The sequence below is a fragment of the Sclerotinia sclerotiorum genome, genomic scaffold (genome assembly GCF_000146945.2).
Source record: "Sclerotinia sclerotiorum 1980 UF-70 scaffold_6 genomic scaffold, whole genome shotgun sequence".
Taxonomy (NCBI): Eukaryota; Fungi; Ascomycota; class Leotiomycetes; order Helotiales; family Sclerotiniaceae; genus Sclerotinia; species Sclerotinia sclerotiorum.
Window position 1 is genome coordinate 1,772,500 of NW_001820830.1, and position 14,359 is coordinate 1,786,858.

The window sequence follows — 14,359 nt, forward strand, 5'->3', positions numbered from 1 at the left end:
GGTCCTTGGCAGATTTCAACTCGCCTTCACCGGTGGACGGGATTGATCATTCTCGCCTTCATTGTCGTTAAGTTTAGAAAGCTCGTCTGCAAGAGAAGCTCCTGGTGATCGCCCCTCAAGAGCATTCAGCGCGTCAGCGTTTGAAGATGCGCCCATGTATTCGAAATGCTCTTTCGAGAAATCGCCGTTCAACGTCTTTTCTTGTAAAAGTAATTGGAAACTCTCATTATCTTCCATCAATCTTGCATTCGTCATTCGTGCTTCCAAAAGTAATTTTTCAACCTCTTGCATTCGTCCACCTCCCATGTTTTCGGATTCCACCAATTTGATCTGAGCTTCTGCCAATTCTAGTCGCAAGGATTCAATTAGTCTATCTTTTTGTAAAAGTAATTTGGAATTGTTGCGAGAATCGCTGCGATTTAATCCGGATGGAGGAGCGAATTGTCCATTTTCGACATTCGGTGAAGTATTATTTGCTTCAAAAGTTAGCACAATGCATTGTTTATAGGATAATGTGACAACTTACAGCGCCTAGACAGTCGTGATTCTTCATCTGACGAAGATCTTTGCGATAAAGAATCCTTTAATCGCTGAATGATTGTCTGCATCTCTTCCTCTCGATTTGCCATTTCTTCCCTTTCTTTTGTCATGGAAACTTGGCTCGGCTTCATAAATGGATTCCATCTCCCTCTTTTGTCGGAGAGCATCCCTTTTTTCATTTTTGTAAAGTCTCTAATTTCTCTTCGTTCTCATGTAGACGATCCTCCAACTTCCCTTGATCTTGTAAAGCTTCATCCAACCTTGATTGAAGAACTTGAGCTTGTTTCTGAAATTGCTCCGATATAGTTTCAGTCTTACGAAGCCTCTCTTTCAAATCATCCAAAAGAGCAACACTCTCAGCCCTGGCCTCATCATCTGCTACAGATGACACACTAGTTGTACTGAGGTTGGAAGTACCAGTGCCTGGTCGTTGCATGGCAGATCGTGCGGATATTACGTTCCCACCGCGTATTGAACGAGTTCGTGCGTGTGCTCCGTTTGTAGCAGGTGAAGAGTCTTTTGTTGGTGAACGTGTTGCAGTTCTTGATGGAGAACTGATACTTGAAGTATCTGATGATGTTCTGCGAGCAGGTCCTGGAGTCACAGGGGGTCTTTTTGTAACTGCTGACATTGTGATTACTTGGATTGTATCCTGAAGAAGGGTATAAAACTAAAGCAAAACGAAAGCGTGAAGTCGTGATGAAAAACAAATGTGAAACGTGGAATCGTGGCAGTAATAAAGAATAGAATGTGTAGTGATTGTAGCAATATGGGAATAAAAACAATAATCTTATGGATTTTAGATTATGGTGATTGTTGCATGAACGCTAAATGATTGAATAATTTGAAGTGTTGCGGATTGAGCTATTCTTGGAGATTTGGTGGTAGTAAAAGTTGCCAAAAGTTGCCTCAAGTTAATCCAGTAATAAGGAGGCAGTGAATTTTGGTTGTTGGGGCAGTGGCTTTGTTTTTCAGTTGCTGTTTACAATCGGCCGCTTCAGCTTAGAAAGTAAATATAGAAGCGTTTTATCGTAATTTTCGTAAGTCGCGTGAATGAGAGGTAGGGGAGGGCAGTAATAATAAGATTCGTAGGTGAGATTGGCTGGTTAGCTGGTTAGCTGGTTGGCTGGTTGGTTGGTTGGTAAGATTTGCGGTAAGTGGATGTGATGTGTGATGGATGTCTGCTGATTTACGGTAGTGAGTGAGGTGAGGGTAAGGACAAGGTAAGATGCGATGCGATAAGATTTTGTTATGTAGGTAGTAGGTATCTTTTGATCAACATGTACCGTATGGAGTAAAGTAACCAAGTAACCAAGTAACTACCAAGTAACCGCCCTAAATGTAAACGGTTGATACGCTTGATGCGGTTGAAAACAAAAATCCTGCGTATCGTTGGTCAAAAGTATCAAAGTACAAATGGGCTTGCATCTATTTTTTGATCAGGAGATACAAAGCGGAAGACTATGAAGTAGTGACGGATGTAGCGAGGGATGTAGTGAGTGAGGGATGGACTGAGGATGGGACTGAGGGATGCACTGAGGGATGTAGTGAAGGGATGGATGAAGGGATGAATCCATGGATGAGCATTTCAAAAAAGGAGGGAGTTGTTTCCCTTTTACACATACGTGTCCAACCCCCTTGTTATTGGTATTGATTACCTATATATGATTATATATATGATATTGTCATTTTATTTGTATCTTATATTGCTTTATATTGATTTATTGTTCTCAGGAAGGGACAAAAGGTGTATAGAAATGAATAATAAATAAATAAATACTAATTCCTCTACTAACTCCTATACTGGTACTCCTTTTCCTTTAATATACAAAGACCGGCTTCGATATCCATCATTAACCCATTACCGGTACCTTGATATGACCCCGATATTGAAAGACTGGAAATGACTGGCTGTTATCTAAATTCCCTATGATCAAAGTTCGCAAAGAATTATCCATCCAGAATCCCCACAGTGGACCATGCGTTTTGATGAATGCATGAATTGATCTTTCAAATCTCCGTCTTCACCGTTTTCATAGGAGACTACCCAGGTACTGCGATCACTTGCCACACTTCCCTACGAGGAACAAGGTACCCAGTATTTAAAAGGGAACAGCTTCCTTTTATTCGTTTTCGGTTTTATATGAAAAAGAACATGAACATGACCTTTTTGCTAGTGGACTCCGGGAATTTCATCAATCATGACCGAAGTCAGATGGTGATGTGGGATTTAGATCTAGCGTTCGACATTTTCATAAAGGTTGATTGATCCCGCAACATTGAAGGAGTTACGATTTGCGAGCTGCGATTTGTTAAACATGACATGAATACTTTGATCGAACATGGGAACTCCGGGTTAGAATCTGGGATCATCATTCCTTTAATCTTGAGCATACACGGTACACATCTGAGCACAACATCTGCGAAACATGCAGGACCGTTTTATATTTTGGATACCTCCATAAACCTAGAAAAGTCCAGACGGCAAGAAATTCCTCCTGTATCATGTAGAGCAGATCCAAGTCATGTCACGTGTGTACTTTCATCAAAGGGTAGGTAGTCACGTTTTACATCCCATAGTCTAGTCGATTTTGGTCTTAGCGTAATCGATCCTTAGCGTCCCGCACTTTGAAAATATACAGAACTTTTCGATATTTTCAAAAGCTTCCCCTTCAACCCCAACGACAACACCAAACTTACATTCCAATACAGCCGGAGCGCATTATTCAATTTCAAAACCGCAGAGATGGCACCAGCAACTAAGAAGGCTAAGAAGACCGCCGACTCTATCAACAGTCGTTTGGCTCTTGTGATGAAGTCCGGAAAGGGTATGCGAAAAATCAATTTTCCTCGACGTGCAATTCGATACAATACTAATTTTTAATTCACAGTCACCCTCGGATACAAGTCTACTCTCAAGCAACTCCGATCTGGCAAGGCCAAGCTCGTCATCATCGCCGGAAACACCCCTCCTCTCCGCAAGTCTGAGCTCGAGTACTACTCCATGTTGTCCAAGACTCAAGTTCACCACTTCTCCGGTAACAACGTACGTACATGAATATTTCATTTGTTACATATCCGTCTATCGATCAGAACCTTTTTAGGTCTGGGAGGACATTACCCAGCGATAAAGTCTCTCTAGACTTTGGAGGGTATTCAGTTGCTTACTATTTTATCCTTTTATAGATTGAGCTCGGTACTGCTTGCGGTAAGCTCTTCAGATGTTCTACCATGGCTGTTTTGGATGCTGGTGATTCCGATATCCTCTCTAGCCAATCTGCATAGATTAGGGTTATCAATCATTCAGTATTGGTTGTCGAGGTGGAGAAATTCTAGATGAAGGTTCAAAATCAATCGTGATTGATTTTGATATGTATCATTGTGCATATTCTGCACAGCTTCATAGCATCACGAAATGACATATCTTGATTCTAGAATTTTGGTTTACTTCCACTTTTTGAGTGATGGATTTATATGGTTATATCTTGATATGCTTGTAACCCGATTGAATGTCAAAGTGACTCACCGGCCCGTCGATTCCTTGAAGGATTTCATTTCGACTTCGGACTTTGTAAAGAGCCGGATACCGTGTGCTGAGAACTTTAATGCTGACAATTAATGGTGACATCAAATGATATATAAAGCCCAAGTGATTTCACTTTGAGACATACAGTAGTACCTTTCCTTCTTGATTTGATTTCTACTTGATTTCAAATACAGAATTGCCACTATTCACATCTCCGAAACTCCTGACGTCCCATTCGGGAAATTCCAAGTTTGCCCTAAATTCTTTTTCGCTTAAATATCCATTACGGGACTAGCGCCATTTTGCTGATCAATCAATCCAACTTTCAAAGTCTCTTTTGAAGCCCCCATAATCCCTTGAACAAACCATCGACAACAACACCAAAGAGTCCCTCTAGAAATCATTCAAGATGGCCCGTCGCCCAGCGAGATGTTACCGTTACTGCAAGAACAAGGTACGTACATTTCCTTTTAAACCAGCAGAAATAGCAGAAGTTATGTCGAAATGTGCGAGATGGATTTGAGGGATAGCCGACAAATCGACAATTTGATCGCTCGCCACTTTCTATCAACAATTTCGAACGTACTTGAACGGCGCAAACCTACGATACGCAGAATTACCATAATCAGAAAGAATTAGAAACTGATCAATTTTTTTTTTCAATAGCCTTATCCTAAGTCTCGTTTCAACCGTGGTGTTCCCGACCCAAAGATTCGTATCTTCGATCTCGGTCGTAAGAAGGCAAATGTCGACGAGTTCCCTCTCTGCATTCACTTGGTCTCTAACGAGTATGAACAATTGAGTTCCGAGGCTTTGGAAGCCGCCCGTATTTGCGCCAACAAGTGAGTTCAACCCGAAACAATGACGTCGAAGGGAGGATTTTGTTCAAAGTGGAGATCGGATTACGGAAAATGGATATCGGAAGGATAAAGTAGGATTATCGAGTTTGAAACTAATAATTCTTTCAACAGGTACATGGTTAAGTCCGCAGGAAAGGAAGCCTTCCATCTCCGTGTCCGTGCTCACCCATACCACGTCGTCCGTATCAACAAGATGTTGTCTTGTGCTGGTGCCGATAGATTGCAAACTGGTATGCGTGGTGCTTGGGGTAAGCCAAACGGAACTGTTGCCCGTGTCAACATTGGTCAAATTATCTTGTCCATCAGAACTCGTGACTCTTGTAAGTTTACATTCAAATCTTGATCTATTTACAATATCTAACATACATTTTAGTCCGCCCCAACGCTCTCGAGGCCCTCCGCAGATCTCAATACAAGTTCCCAGGTCGTCAGAAGATCATTGTTTCCAAGAACTGGGGTTTCACTCCTCTCCGTCGTGAGGAGTACATGGAGAAGAAGCAAAGTGGAAAGGTTTTGGTCGATGGTGCATACGTTCAATTCTTGTCCAACCACGGAAAGTTGGCCGATAACATTAGACGTTTCCCAGCTGCTTTCGAGACTGAGGCATAAATTGAGTTGTTGATATCAAAGGGGAAATTCGGGGTATGATCAGAAAGGCGTACATTTGCAATGGCTGGATTAGCAAGGTGTCACATGAAGTGGCAGACACAAATCCTAATCATTGTACCTAAAGGAATTGATTCTACGACTTTCAAACTCATTATGTTAATTTACATATCTGACGTGTTGATGTGATTATTGGTGTTTTTGGATTTGGAATTATATCTGACAAGTCTAACATTGGAGGCCCGAGTAGGGCGAAAGAAACAGTAGATCATGTCCGCTTACTATACTGAGTATATGTACATGGATTGCTAAGCCAAGGCAGGAAGAGGTAGACTTGAACGCCTCGAAATGTAGCTTGATTCGTGATTCAACCAAAGCAACATGCAATATGAAAATCATGACACAAGCATCTCCTTGGCTCTTTTATCAGATCAGCAAAGTCTGGTGGTCGTGGCAATGTACAGAGTAGTTGAAAGTTTCTAGGGATCTACCTTAGTTCTGCCAGCCAACCATTTTAGATTGAGAATGTTTGAGAGTTTTTGAGGCTTTGGAGTTTGGAGGTTATTAGTGGGATATGGAGATTAGTGGGATAGTGAGAATAGGATAGTGATTTTAGTGATTAGAGATTGTGTGGTTGTGTGGTTGGATGGATTGGGTAGGTGGATGGGGTTTTTCAAAAAGTGTTTCATTGTGGTGATGTTTTATGTAGATGGATGGATATGGATGATAATGATGGAGATGGAAATGAGGCGGTTGTGATCTATGAAGATGGATACCTAGTAAGGAGGGATGTTTGGTAGGAGGAGAGGGATTGAAAGCAAGAGGGAGGGTAAGAGATGATGAGATAAGATGATGATGAATAGCATAGGAAATGAATGGTGAGATGAATGGTGAGTTTATAGAAGGGATGATGTGATTGTTTGTTTGATGGGTGATGGATTATGGATGATGGATTATGGATGATGGATTATGGATGATGGATTATAGGATCAGGTGAATGAGGTATTTAGGGATGGTGGGATAATGGGATATGTATGTATGTACCTATGTAGGTATTGTTTAATATCGATAAAATGGTTCACGGAGTAGAGTACGAGTAAGGGATTTGAGATAAGATATGCAGATAATCATTTATTAGGTAGGTAGGTATTACTAGTATGGATATCCTTAGTATCAGTCAGCTCACCAACCTCCAACCTTCAGCCCAACAATTAATTATCTTCAATTTATCGATGAACCCGAATTATCCCTTTCTTTTCTCTCTTCCTGTACAATCTTTTCTTTAATTACTCATATTCACACTCATACATCAATTGCTCATACATCACACCCTCATCCCTCATCCATCCACTCTTTCATCACAATGAATCAGAAACATTGATATGGAAACCCCCCACCCCCTTATCCATAAACAAAGTCTTATCCACCAGTCCACGTGTATGCGTGCTGTAAACCAGCTAGTAGTTATCCAGTCACGCCAGTGAGATTAACCGCTGATCTCGAGATCTTTGAACATAGCTACGTATTTACATATACCAGAGAACTTTATTTGCTATTTGATTCGAGGAATGAAGATTTTTACTTTGGTTTTTCTTTTCCCTTGCTTTTTTAAAGGGTTTACTGCGTAGAGTATTGGATTAATCGTCAAAGAGGGACAGGGAATCTGCATGCATTTATTTAATCTTTGTGGAACTTGTTTGTCAAATCAAGTCGAATTAGATCAAGTCAGATCCCAAGTTGAGCGTTCAAGAGATATTTATAGGTTGAGAATATACGACATCAGGAAGAAATCATCTCATCTCATTAGAGCTTTTGGTACTCGGTACATCACCTCAAGTCTTTCGTCGTACAACATCATCCTCGATCAACGTCATACGAAACTCGAGCCCCTCGAATTTGCTACGTTATACTATACACGAACCGTTCAAACAATCTCATTGATAGCCTATTTTATCTTCGATATCGTTACGACTTACCAAGATTCTATCACAAAGACGCGAACAGATTTAAAACGAAGATTGTATTGATATCACATATATCTGTACAACGATAAGTAATACGCGGAAAGATGGCCTTTAGACAACCCACATATCAAACTCCCCGAATATTTACACAAACAAGTCAAGATGCAAACTCGCAGACGCAGACAGAACAAAATATACAAGAGAGAGATAATAGGGTAGAAGAAAGTCAAGAATGGGTATTATTTACACCGGTGGCGCCGACTTTTACAGAGGGAACATATACGACTAGTACAGGAAGGACTAGAGGGACACGAACAGCGGGTCATTCGAGGGTTAGTGATTTTGGAAGTTTAGAAACTGCCGCCAGAAGTTATGGGATTTATGATGATCATGATGTTGATGATGTTGATGAAGATGGAGATGCACAGACAGAAGAAGATAATGATGATGCGGAATTGGATTCATTGGATAGTCATTTACATGAATTTAGGACGGAACCAAGTGTTTATGGGAATAGGGAAGATGGGGAAGGGCCAGTGTTGCCAAAACATGATGGGCTAGGGAGTTTTAGGGTGGATGGGATTGGAGAGGATGCTCAACAACATTTATATGCATTTGAAATGTATAATCCTAGGAGGGTGAAGAGGAGGAGGGAAAGTTTGGAGATTGGGGATATGGCTTTGGAGAATGAGAGAGCGGCAGAAATGGAGAGAACGAGGAGGATTGAATTGTGGAGGATGGAGCAGAGTAAAGCTTTGGTGGATGAAATACAAAGGGAGACGAGAAGAAGGAAGCAATCTATGTCGAGTGAAAAGAGGAGTGTTGTCATGGAGGATAAGACACAAGAGGATTTGGCTACATTAAATCATGTCGAGGCGGAACCAACACCAGCAACTATACGCGAAAATGAAAGTTTATGGAATCGACTCACTCGAAGAGTAATACGGGATCTCATGGGTATAGATGATGATCTTCTCTCAATCATCTTTGGCGAATCTCTACCGATGGAAGACGATTTATCCAAAATACCAGGAAGACCGATATCCATTCCTACCGTCACTAAACCTGATAAGAGTTCATGGGAATACAGACTTCTTGAACGAATTGCTCGCGAATTAGGATTGCTGGTCAATCAACTTTCCGATCATCCAGGTGCTTTTACTACATATCTTCAAACTCAACAAATACCTCTTCCTTATGCAGGGTTACCTGTAATTCCCGAGTCAGTTTCGAGTAATAATATGAATATGACAACGGATATTCCACTTCCTGATTTGGAACAAGAAGAGATAGAACCTCTTACCTCGACTCTAACTACAGATGCCGATTTAGAATTCCATCCTACCATCACTCGACCAGTTTCAATACCAAATTCAAGCATTATTGGTCAAGTACAGGAATCAAAAGATGATTCCACATCAACACAGTCATATAGTGCTCCTATAACGAAAGAGGAATGGGAAAGAGATTTGGATATCACAATGGTCTTTCGATATTTGAAAAGTAGATTTACGAGTAGGGGTGAGAATGTACAGAGTTCGACGGCGGGTTCAGGTTCAGGTTCGGTACTATCGAAAAGTACGAGGGAGAATCTTGCGATAGAGAATACACCCGATTCGTTGGCGCGGGCAGCGAGAGTGAGAGCTCATCATCCTTTAGTCAACCTTAAAGCGAATAATGGAGGGGTGAGGAAGAGAGTGGGAAGAAGAGGATCTAGTGAAAGTGGTGTCGGTTTAGGATTAGGAGGGTTAGGTAAAGGAATTGGTGGAAGTGGATTAGGATTAGGAAGTGGAGGTGTACCTATTGGTGGCACACTCAAAAGTTTAAGGATTGGTAGTGGGAGTAGTAGACATTATTGGGATATTGGGGGAAGTATTGGAAGTTCTACTAGGGGAAGTGTAGTTGTGGGAGGTGCTGGTGGAGGGGGAATGGGTGCTTGGGGTGAGGTTTAGGAGGTGGACTTTTTTGTATGATGGGTAGTGCGGTGGATGATGTGGTGGATGATGTGTGTGTGGAATGGAATGTGTTCATGATTGATGATGTTGATGAGATGAGATGATGGATGGAATTTAATGAATGAAAATTTGTATTAGCGAGGAAAGCGAGTGAGCGAGCGAGCGAACAGGTATTTATCTGGGGGAGTATAGTATATATCATCTTATCTTTATATTGGTTTGAAATTAGAATAGGGATTGGATTGAATTTAGATTGAATTTATTAAATATATCTGTTACGTCGGACAGTAACATAGGTCACGTTCTTGATCACATGATCAAGAAACCGACAAATCGAGATCGGCTTTGCGGTGATCGATTTGTCGGGCTCATAGCCATCGGTTTTTTAAGGAGGCACGAAGGTCTATATAATCAAGATGGATTCCCTTTGTATAGAGCTTCGTGCTCAAGATCAAGATCAATCATTTAGTATACTCTACTATTAGTTACGAATTGCATATCATCATTGTCATTACTTTAAGTCCCTGCTTGACGCCTAGTTATAAACCACCTCGAGAGCCTAGAGCACTTCCACGTGATCTAGACGGCAAACCTCGTAACAGGACTTAAAGTAATGACAATGATGATATGCAATTCGTAACTAATAGTAGAGTATACTAAAATGATTGATCTTAAGCACGAAGCTCTATACAAAGGAAATCCATCTTGATTATATAGACCTTCGTGTTCTGGCTCTAGTGGCTCTAACTAGATTGATTAGAGCCGGTCACATGATAGCTCTGATCCTGTGATTAGTCATGTGATACGGAAATATGTTACCCGTCGTAACACTAGATTTGTATCTGTCAAAAAGAGATACGATAAGAATATATTCCAATTCAATAAAACAAGTATAATCATAGATATCTCAAAATATCAATATTTATATTACACAACTACCTTCTTTGTAAGTATTTGGTAGAATTTCTGAGATTGATCAAAGGAACAACAAGTGTGACGCCTCACACCTTCGGGTCACGTGGCATGCCCCGTTTGTATTTAATCACAGGAAAACTCGCTACTCTTGTTTTCCTTCTTCTTTTCTCCTTAGCTTAGTATTTTCTAATACAAGATACTTTACCCAGTATTCTTGAGTGTGACAACAAGTACGGAGAAGTTAGGGTTTTCAGTAGAGGATGGTTAAGAATAATATATTATCCTTATCGAATCTGGAATTATTATTGTCGAATTCAATATAATCAACTTAATTTTTCTTTATCAATTTTTTATTTTTTATACTTTTTCATTTAATAATCTAATATCTTTTAGAGGAATCCATATCCCCCACCAGCAACTCTATACTTTTACTGCCGAACCCACACCTAGAATTTCTCTTTACCCGTACCAGAATAGAGACCTTGATAGCTTCAAGAATAGATCAGAGTAACTTGCAGTTTCTTTCTGAGCTCGTTGGATGTTTATGTAGACATTTTTTGAGAATCTAAGCCTTTGTTCTCGGTTAATTTTCAGGTGTGTAGAGGGGTGATTGATGTTTAGGAGAGGGGTTTAATTCTCTTGCGGGGTGAATATTTAAAGAATAGATAGGTGATTAGTGGATACATTAGATTAATGATAGAAAATGGATATGATTCGAATTCTATATAGGTACTACTAGGGAATATGTAAGTGAATTTGTGGTGGCGGATTGAAGTTCTAAATAAAGAGTCGTACTAGGTAGTTATTCGTAGACCAGTCTATATATAAAACCCGCTAAGTTGCGAACTCATTAAGGGTAAAGACAAAACAAATATTGTGAAAAGTATAACATAGTTTTATAAATCGAGTTATAGCTATGCTCAGATCAATCATCATAACCCATATGTTTTTGGATGTGAATATTCCTCTCTTTCCTTAATTCTCTTGCGTCTTTAACTCTTTGTCATTATTGTCGCAGAGTATATCTATCAATATCATCTTTTACGTGAAGTTAATCATGTTGTCGTCAGCAACCTATAACGATCGCATTCAAGATGATACTACATTACTTCGAATATTAATTCATCACCACCTTCGAATTTTCTTTCCACTTTCCTCTTTCCCCCCTTTTCAAAATGGACAAAGGAGACCACATTCGAATTAAAAGTCTCCTCACCCTTGAATTGAATCCAGGATTCTATGTGAATATAATACGCTCTTTCGATTTGAAAGAGCGATCGCTCTGATATATAGTTAGTTTGGATTCGCTTCCTTGATGGATTGATAGGTTTTGCATGTGATCATGGGGTTATGGTGGTGAAAATAGGTTCCACTTCACTCTACTGGAGAAAACTGGTGGGAATTCAGGGTTAGAGTGAGCGGATAGTGGTCTATGTAGATATATTATTTCAGCATGGGTAAATTGAAACTCGAAAGTCTAGATAGTTGTCTATTTAAGTCACCGAGATGTCTTTCTTGCAATAGTATCGAAAGTTATCTTTCAAGAATCAAAATGTGCTTCTCTCAGCCAGCTCTCGATTATATTTCCTATATTTAGCAATTACCAAATATACAGAGAGATTTAATTTGAAGGCACATTTCCACTTCCCTATAACAGGTTTTTGTTGTTATTGTTATTATTGGTATATTTTATATTCATATCTAATAAATCCTATACTCTTTTCTTCATCACCATTATCTTCCTCCTCATTAGCGCCGTCAACTACACACTTGTCAGCATTCTCTTTATCATCGTCTATCTCACCTTCATTTATTCTCTATAGAGCTTTAATACTATCAAAACACTTCATTACGAAGATGTTTTCCTACAATCGTTAGAGCTCGCACCTTTAAAATATTTGAGTAGATTTAAGGAATAGAGATATTACTTTTATATTGAGGAGGGGGTGTCTGTACAAAAAATCTGAGGAGATGTTCATAAGTGGATGCTATGTTCTCTCATCTATTCAAGTCAATGAGATTTCACGTCTTGCTAAAGTATTAAGAGTATTTGTTGACTTGATGAATTTATAGCGAATGTTATATATAAAGTCAGTATGGCTATCCATGGTTTTATAATTCAACTTCTTAGATGGAGTCTTTTCCTTGCTAATGGAAAATATGTTATTCTGTAAGTGCTTTCCGCTTATTTTATTTCCTATCTTCGCCGCCGGAAGATCTTTATTTATTTTTGGTCTCAAACTCTCAGTTACATCATTTTCTATCCATCATCATCATCATCATCATCATCATTTTTATCGTCTCATCTCATCTCATTCCCCTCCTTCTTTTCACGACCATCTTCATCCACCTCTACCATTCTATTCCTTAAGAAGCCCCAAAAGATTTCAAGATTCAAGGTTTTCTAATGATCTCCTCTGGGACTTACTTCCAATGGCTTTGTAGCAACACAAATCTGGAAGTTTGAGAAGGCTCCAATATGGAAGTTCTTTGAGCTTCGGTGGAGGATCTTGTCGAAATAGATATGGCCTGTGGATTATTGAGGAGTTTTGATAAAGGATATGAGTGTTTTTCTATTTATATAATTGCTGTAGTTTCTATCGTACTTTAATACACAAGAAAGCCAGGAAAAAACCAAACACATGGATTTCTGCTTCTGGCAACTAGGTTCCGTTATTTTAGAAGCTTGCAATGATTATGATATTCAATCACTGACGTACGAAGAATCTTTCTCGCCTGAGACTTGTTTCGTTATATCGTTTATTTTGTCATTGATATATTGTCGCCTTCAGCACTCAGATAGTTCAAATGGTAATTAGTTGGACTATTGAAAATCCTAGTGTAATTATTTAATATATTACAGCTTATCCTTTCTGCATCCCGTTCCCAAATTATCACAATCATCCCCTTTCCATACCTGCCACCCGCTCACATCATCATTATACTTTAAATATCTACGTTCTTATTAAGTACTCAAGAACAGCTGATTCCGGTTCAGAGAACAAATAATGAAAATCATTCAAATACTCCGCGAAACCTACTTCACAGCATACATCTCCAATTGGATGTCTGTACATGCATTTTTCATCAGCTTGAAGTGGCTTTGAAGGCTATGTAAGATCTTTTTATGCTGGTTAGATGATTTAGATAATCGATTTTGTCGGAACTATTGGCTGTGGATTGGAAAGTGGTAGTGGACGATACTTGGATCTAGTGAGGGGTACGTGGAGTTTCAGCTTGAATTGGACCTATCCAACTACTGTCATCGTCATCACCTATTGGGTTTCTTGAGACCAGAAAGAGCATCAGATTGAATTGATTGATTCTCTAGCTAAGCAGTTAAGCTGCGAGTATCTATTCAAAAAATGAAGGAATAAGGTTAGGTATTCAGCCTTCAGAATTAAAGTGCTTTGAAATCAAAATATTGAAAGCAAACAAACAGTATACCAAAAAGGAAAGAACGAATTAAAGTTGAGTTTTGTTTGCTCCTTATATGCATCATGCAATATATATGCATATGCTGCCAAGATCCCAGGAGGTCAACATCACCTCTCCGGTGCATCTTCTACACTATTTAACTTCGTAGATGGCTTTGGCTGATATTTATAAACCAAATTATTCACAGGCATCAAACGCGTATGAGGTCGGAATGGCCTCGCATCCGCCACATCTCTTGTCGACTTTCTCACCTAAAACATTGCACCATAATTCGTTCCAATCCAGATATTCCTTTCAGTCAAATACCATATAATCTCTGTATCTCAATTTCTCCGCGCTCCTAAACTCTCATTGTCAATCACGAGATTCTAGTTGATTGTTGTCGAATATCCAGAATCTTTACCGCGGAATTAAATTCATTTCTCCCATTACCTTTGGAAGTTTTAGCCTAGCACAAGTATAAGAGTACATACTATTGATATAGCATTCGGGCACGGCGAAAGTGTTTTTTCGTAAACCATTCCATATCCTCTATATGATTGATGACCTTTCGAA

At 39.5% G+C, this 14,359-nt stretch overlaps 7 protein-coding genes across 7 annotated transcripts; 4 read left to right on the forward strand and 3 right to left on the reverse strand.

Moving 5' to 3' along the window:
- Positions 1 to 15: 15 nt before the first annotated feature.
- Positions 16 to 306, reverse strand: SS1G_05498 (hypothetical protein; the record flags this gene model as incomplete). The annotated part of the gene is made up of 1 exon (XM_001594020.1): positions 16 to 306. The coding sequence occupies one exon, from the start codon at positions 304 to 306 to the stop codon at positions 16 to 18; it is 291 nt and encodes a 96-aa protein (XP_001594070.1).
- A 409-nt stretch (positions 307 to 715) lies between these two features.
- SS1G_05499 (hypothetical protein) lies at positions 716 to 1,171 on the reverse strand (the record flags this gene model as incomplete). The annotated part of the gene is made up of 1 exon (XM_001594021.1): positions 716 to 1,171. One exon carries the CDS (start codon positions 1,169 to 1,171, stop codon positions 716 to 718), a length of 456 nt encoding a protein of 151 aa, XP_001594071.1.
- A 649-nt stretch (positions 1,172 to 1,820) lies between these two features.
- SS1G_05500 (predicted protein) lies at positions 1,821 to 2,194 on the forward strand (the record flags this gene model as incomplete). The annotated part of the gene is made up of 2 exons (XM_001594022.1): positions 1,821 to 1,827; positions 1,995 to 2,194. 2 exons carry the CDS (start codon positions 1,821 to 1,823, stop codon positions 2,192 to 2,194), a joined length of 207 nt encoding a protein of 68 aa, XP_001594072.1.
- A 547-nt stretch (positions 2,195 to 2,741) lies between these two features.
- On the forward strand, positions 2,742 to 3,825 carry SS1G_05501 (60S ribosomal protein L30; the record flags this gene model as incomplete). Its single annotated transcript, XM_001594023.1, has 4 exons — positions 2,742 to 2,758; positions 3,253 to 3,368; positions 3,432 to 3,586; positions 3,727 to 3,825. The coding sequence occupies 4 exons, from the start codon at positions 2,742 to 2,744 to the stop codon at positions 3,823 to 3,825; spliced, it is 387 nt and encodes a 128-aa protein (XP_001594073.1).
- A 650-nt stretch (positions 3,826 to 4,475) lies between these two features.
- SS1G_05502 (60S ribosomal protein L10) lies at positions 4,476 to 5,535 on the forward strand (the record flags this gene model as incomplete). The annotated part of the gene is made up of 4 exons (XM_001594024.1): positions 4,476 to 4,520; positions 4,733 to 4,908; positions 5,038 to 5,246; positions 5,300 to 5,535. The coding sequence occupies 4 exons, from the start codon at positions 4,476 to 4,478 to the stop codon at positions 5,533 to 5,535; spliced, it is 666 nt and encodes a 221-aa protein (XP_001594074.1).
- Positions 5,536 to 7,199: 1,664 nt separating this feature from the next.
- Positions 7,200 to 9,448, forward strand: SS1G_05503 (hypothetical protein; the record flags this gene model as incomplete). Its single annotated transcript, XM_001594025.1, has 2 exons — positions 7,200 to 7,552; positions 7,654 to 9,448. 2 exons carry the CDS (start codon positions 7,200 to 7,202, stop codon positions 9,446 to 9,448), a joined length of 2,148 nt encoding a protein of 715 aa, XP_001594075.1.
- A 2,924-nt stretch (positions 9,449 to 12,372) lies between these two features.
- SS1G_05504 (predicted protein) lies at positions 12,373 to 13,447 on the reverse strand (the record flags this gene model as incomplete). Its single annotated transcript, XM_001594026.1, has 4 exons — positions 12,373 to 12,398; positions 12,795 to 12,895; positions 13,087 to 13,108; positions 13,420 to 13,447. The coding sequence occupies 4 exons, from the start codon at positions 13,445 to 13,447 to the stop codon at positions 12,373 to 12,375; spliced, it is 177 nt and encodes a 58-aa protein (XP_001594076.1).
- Between the last annotated feature and the right edge of the window lie 912 nt (positions 13,448 to 14,359).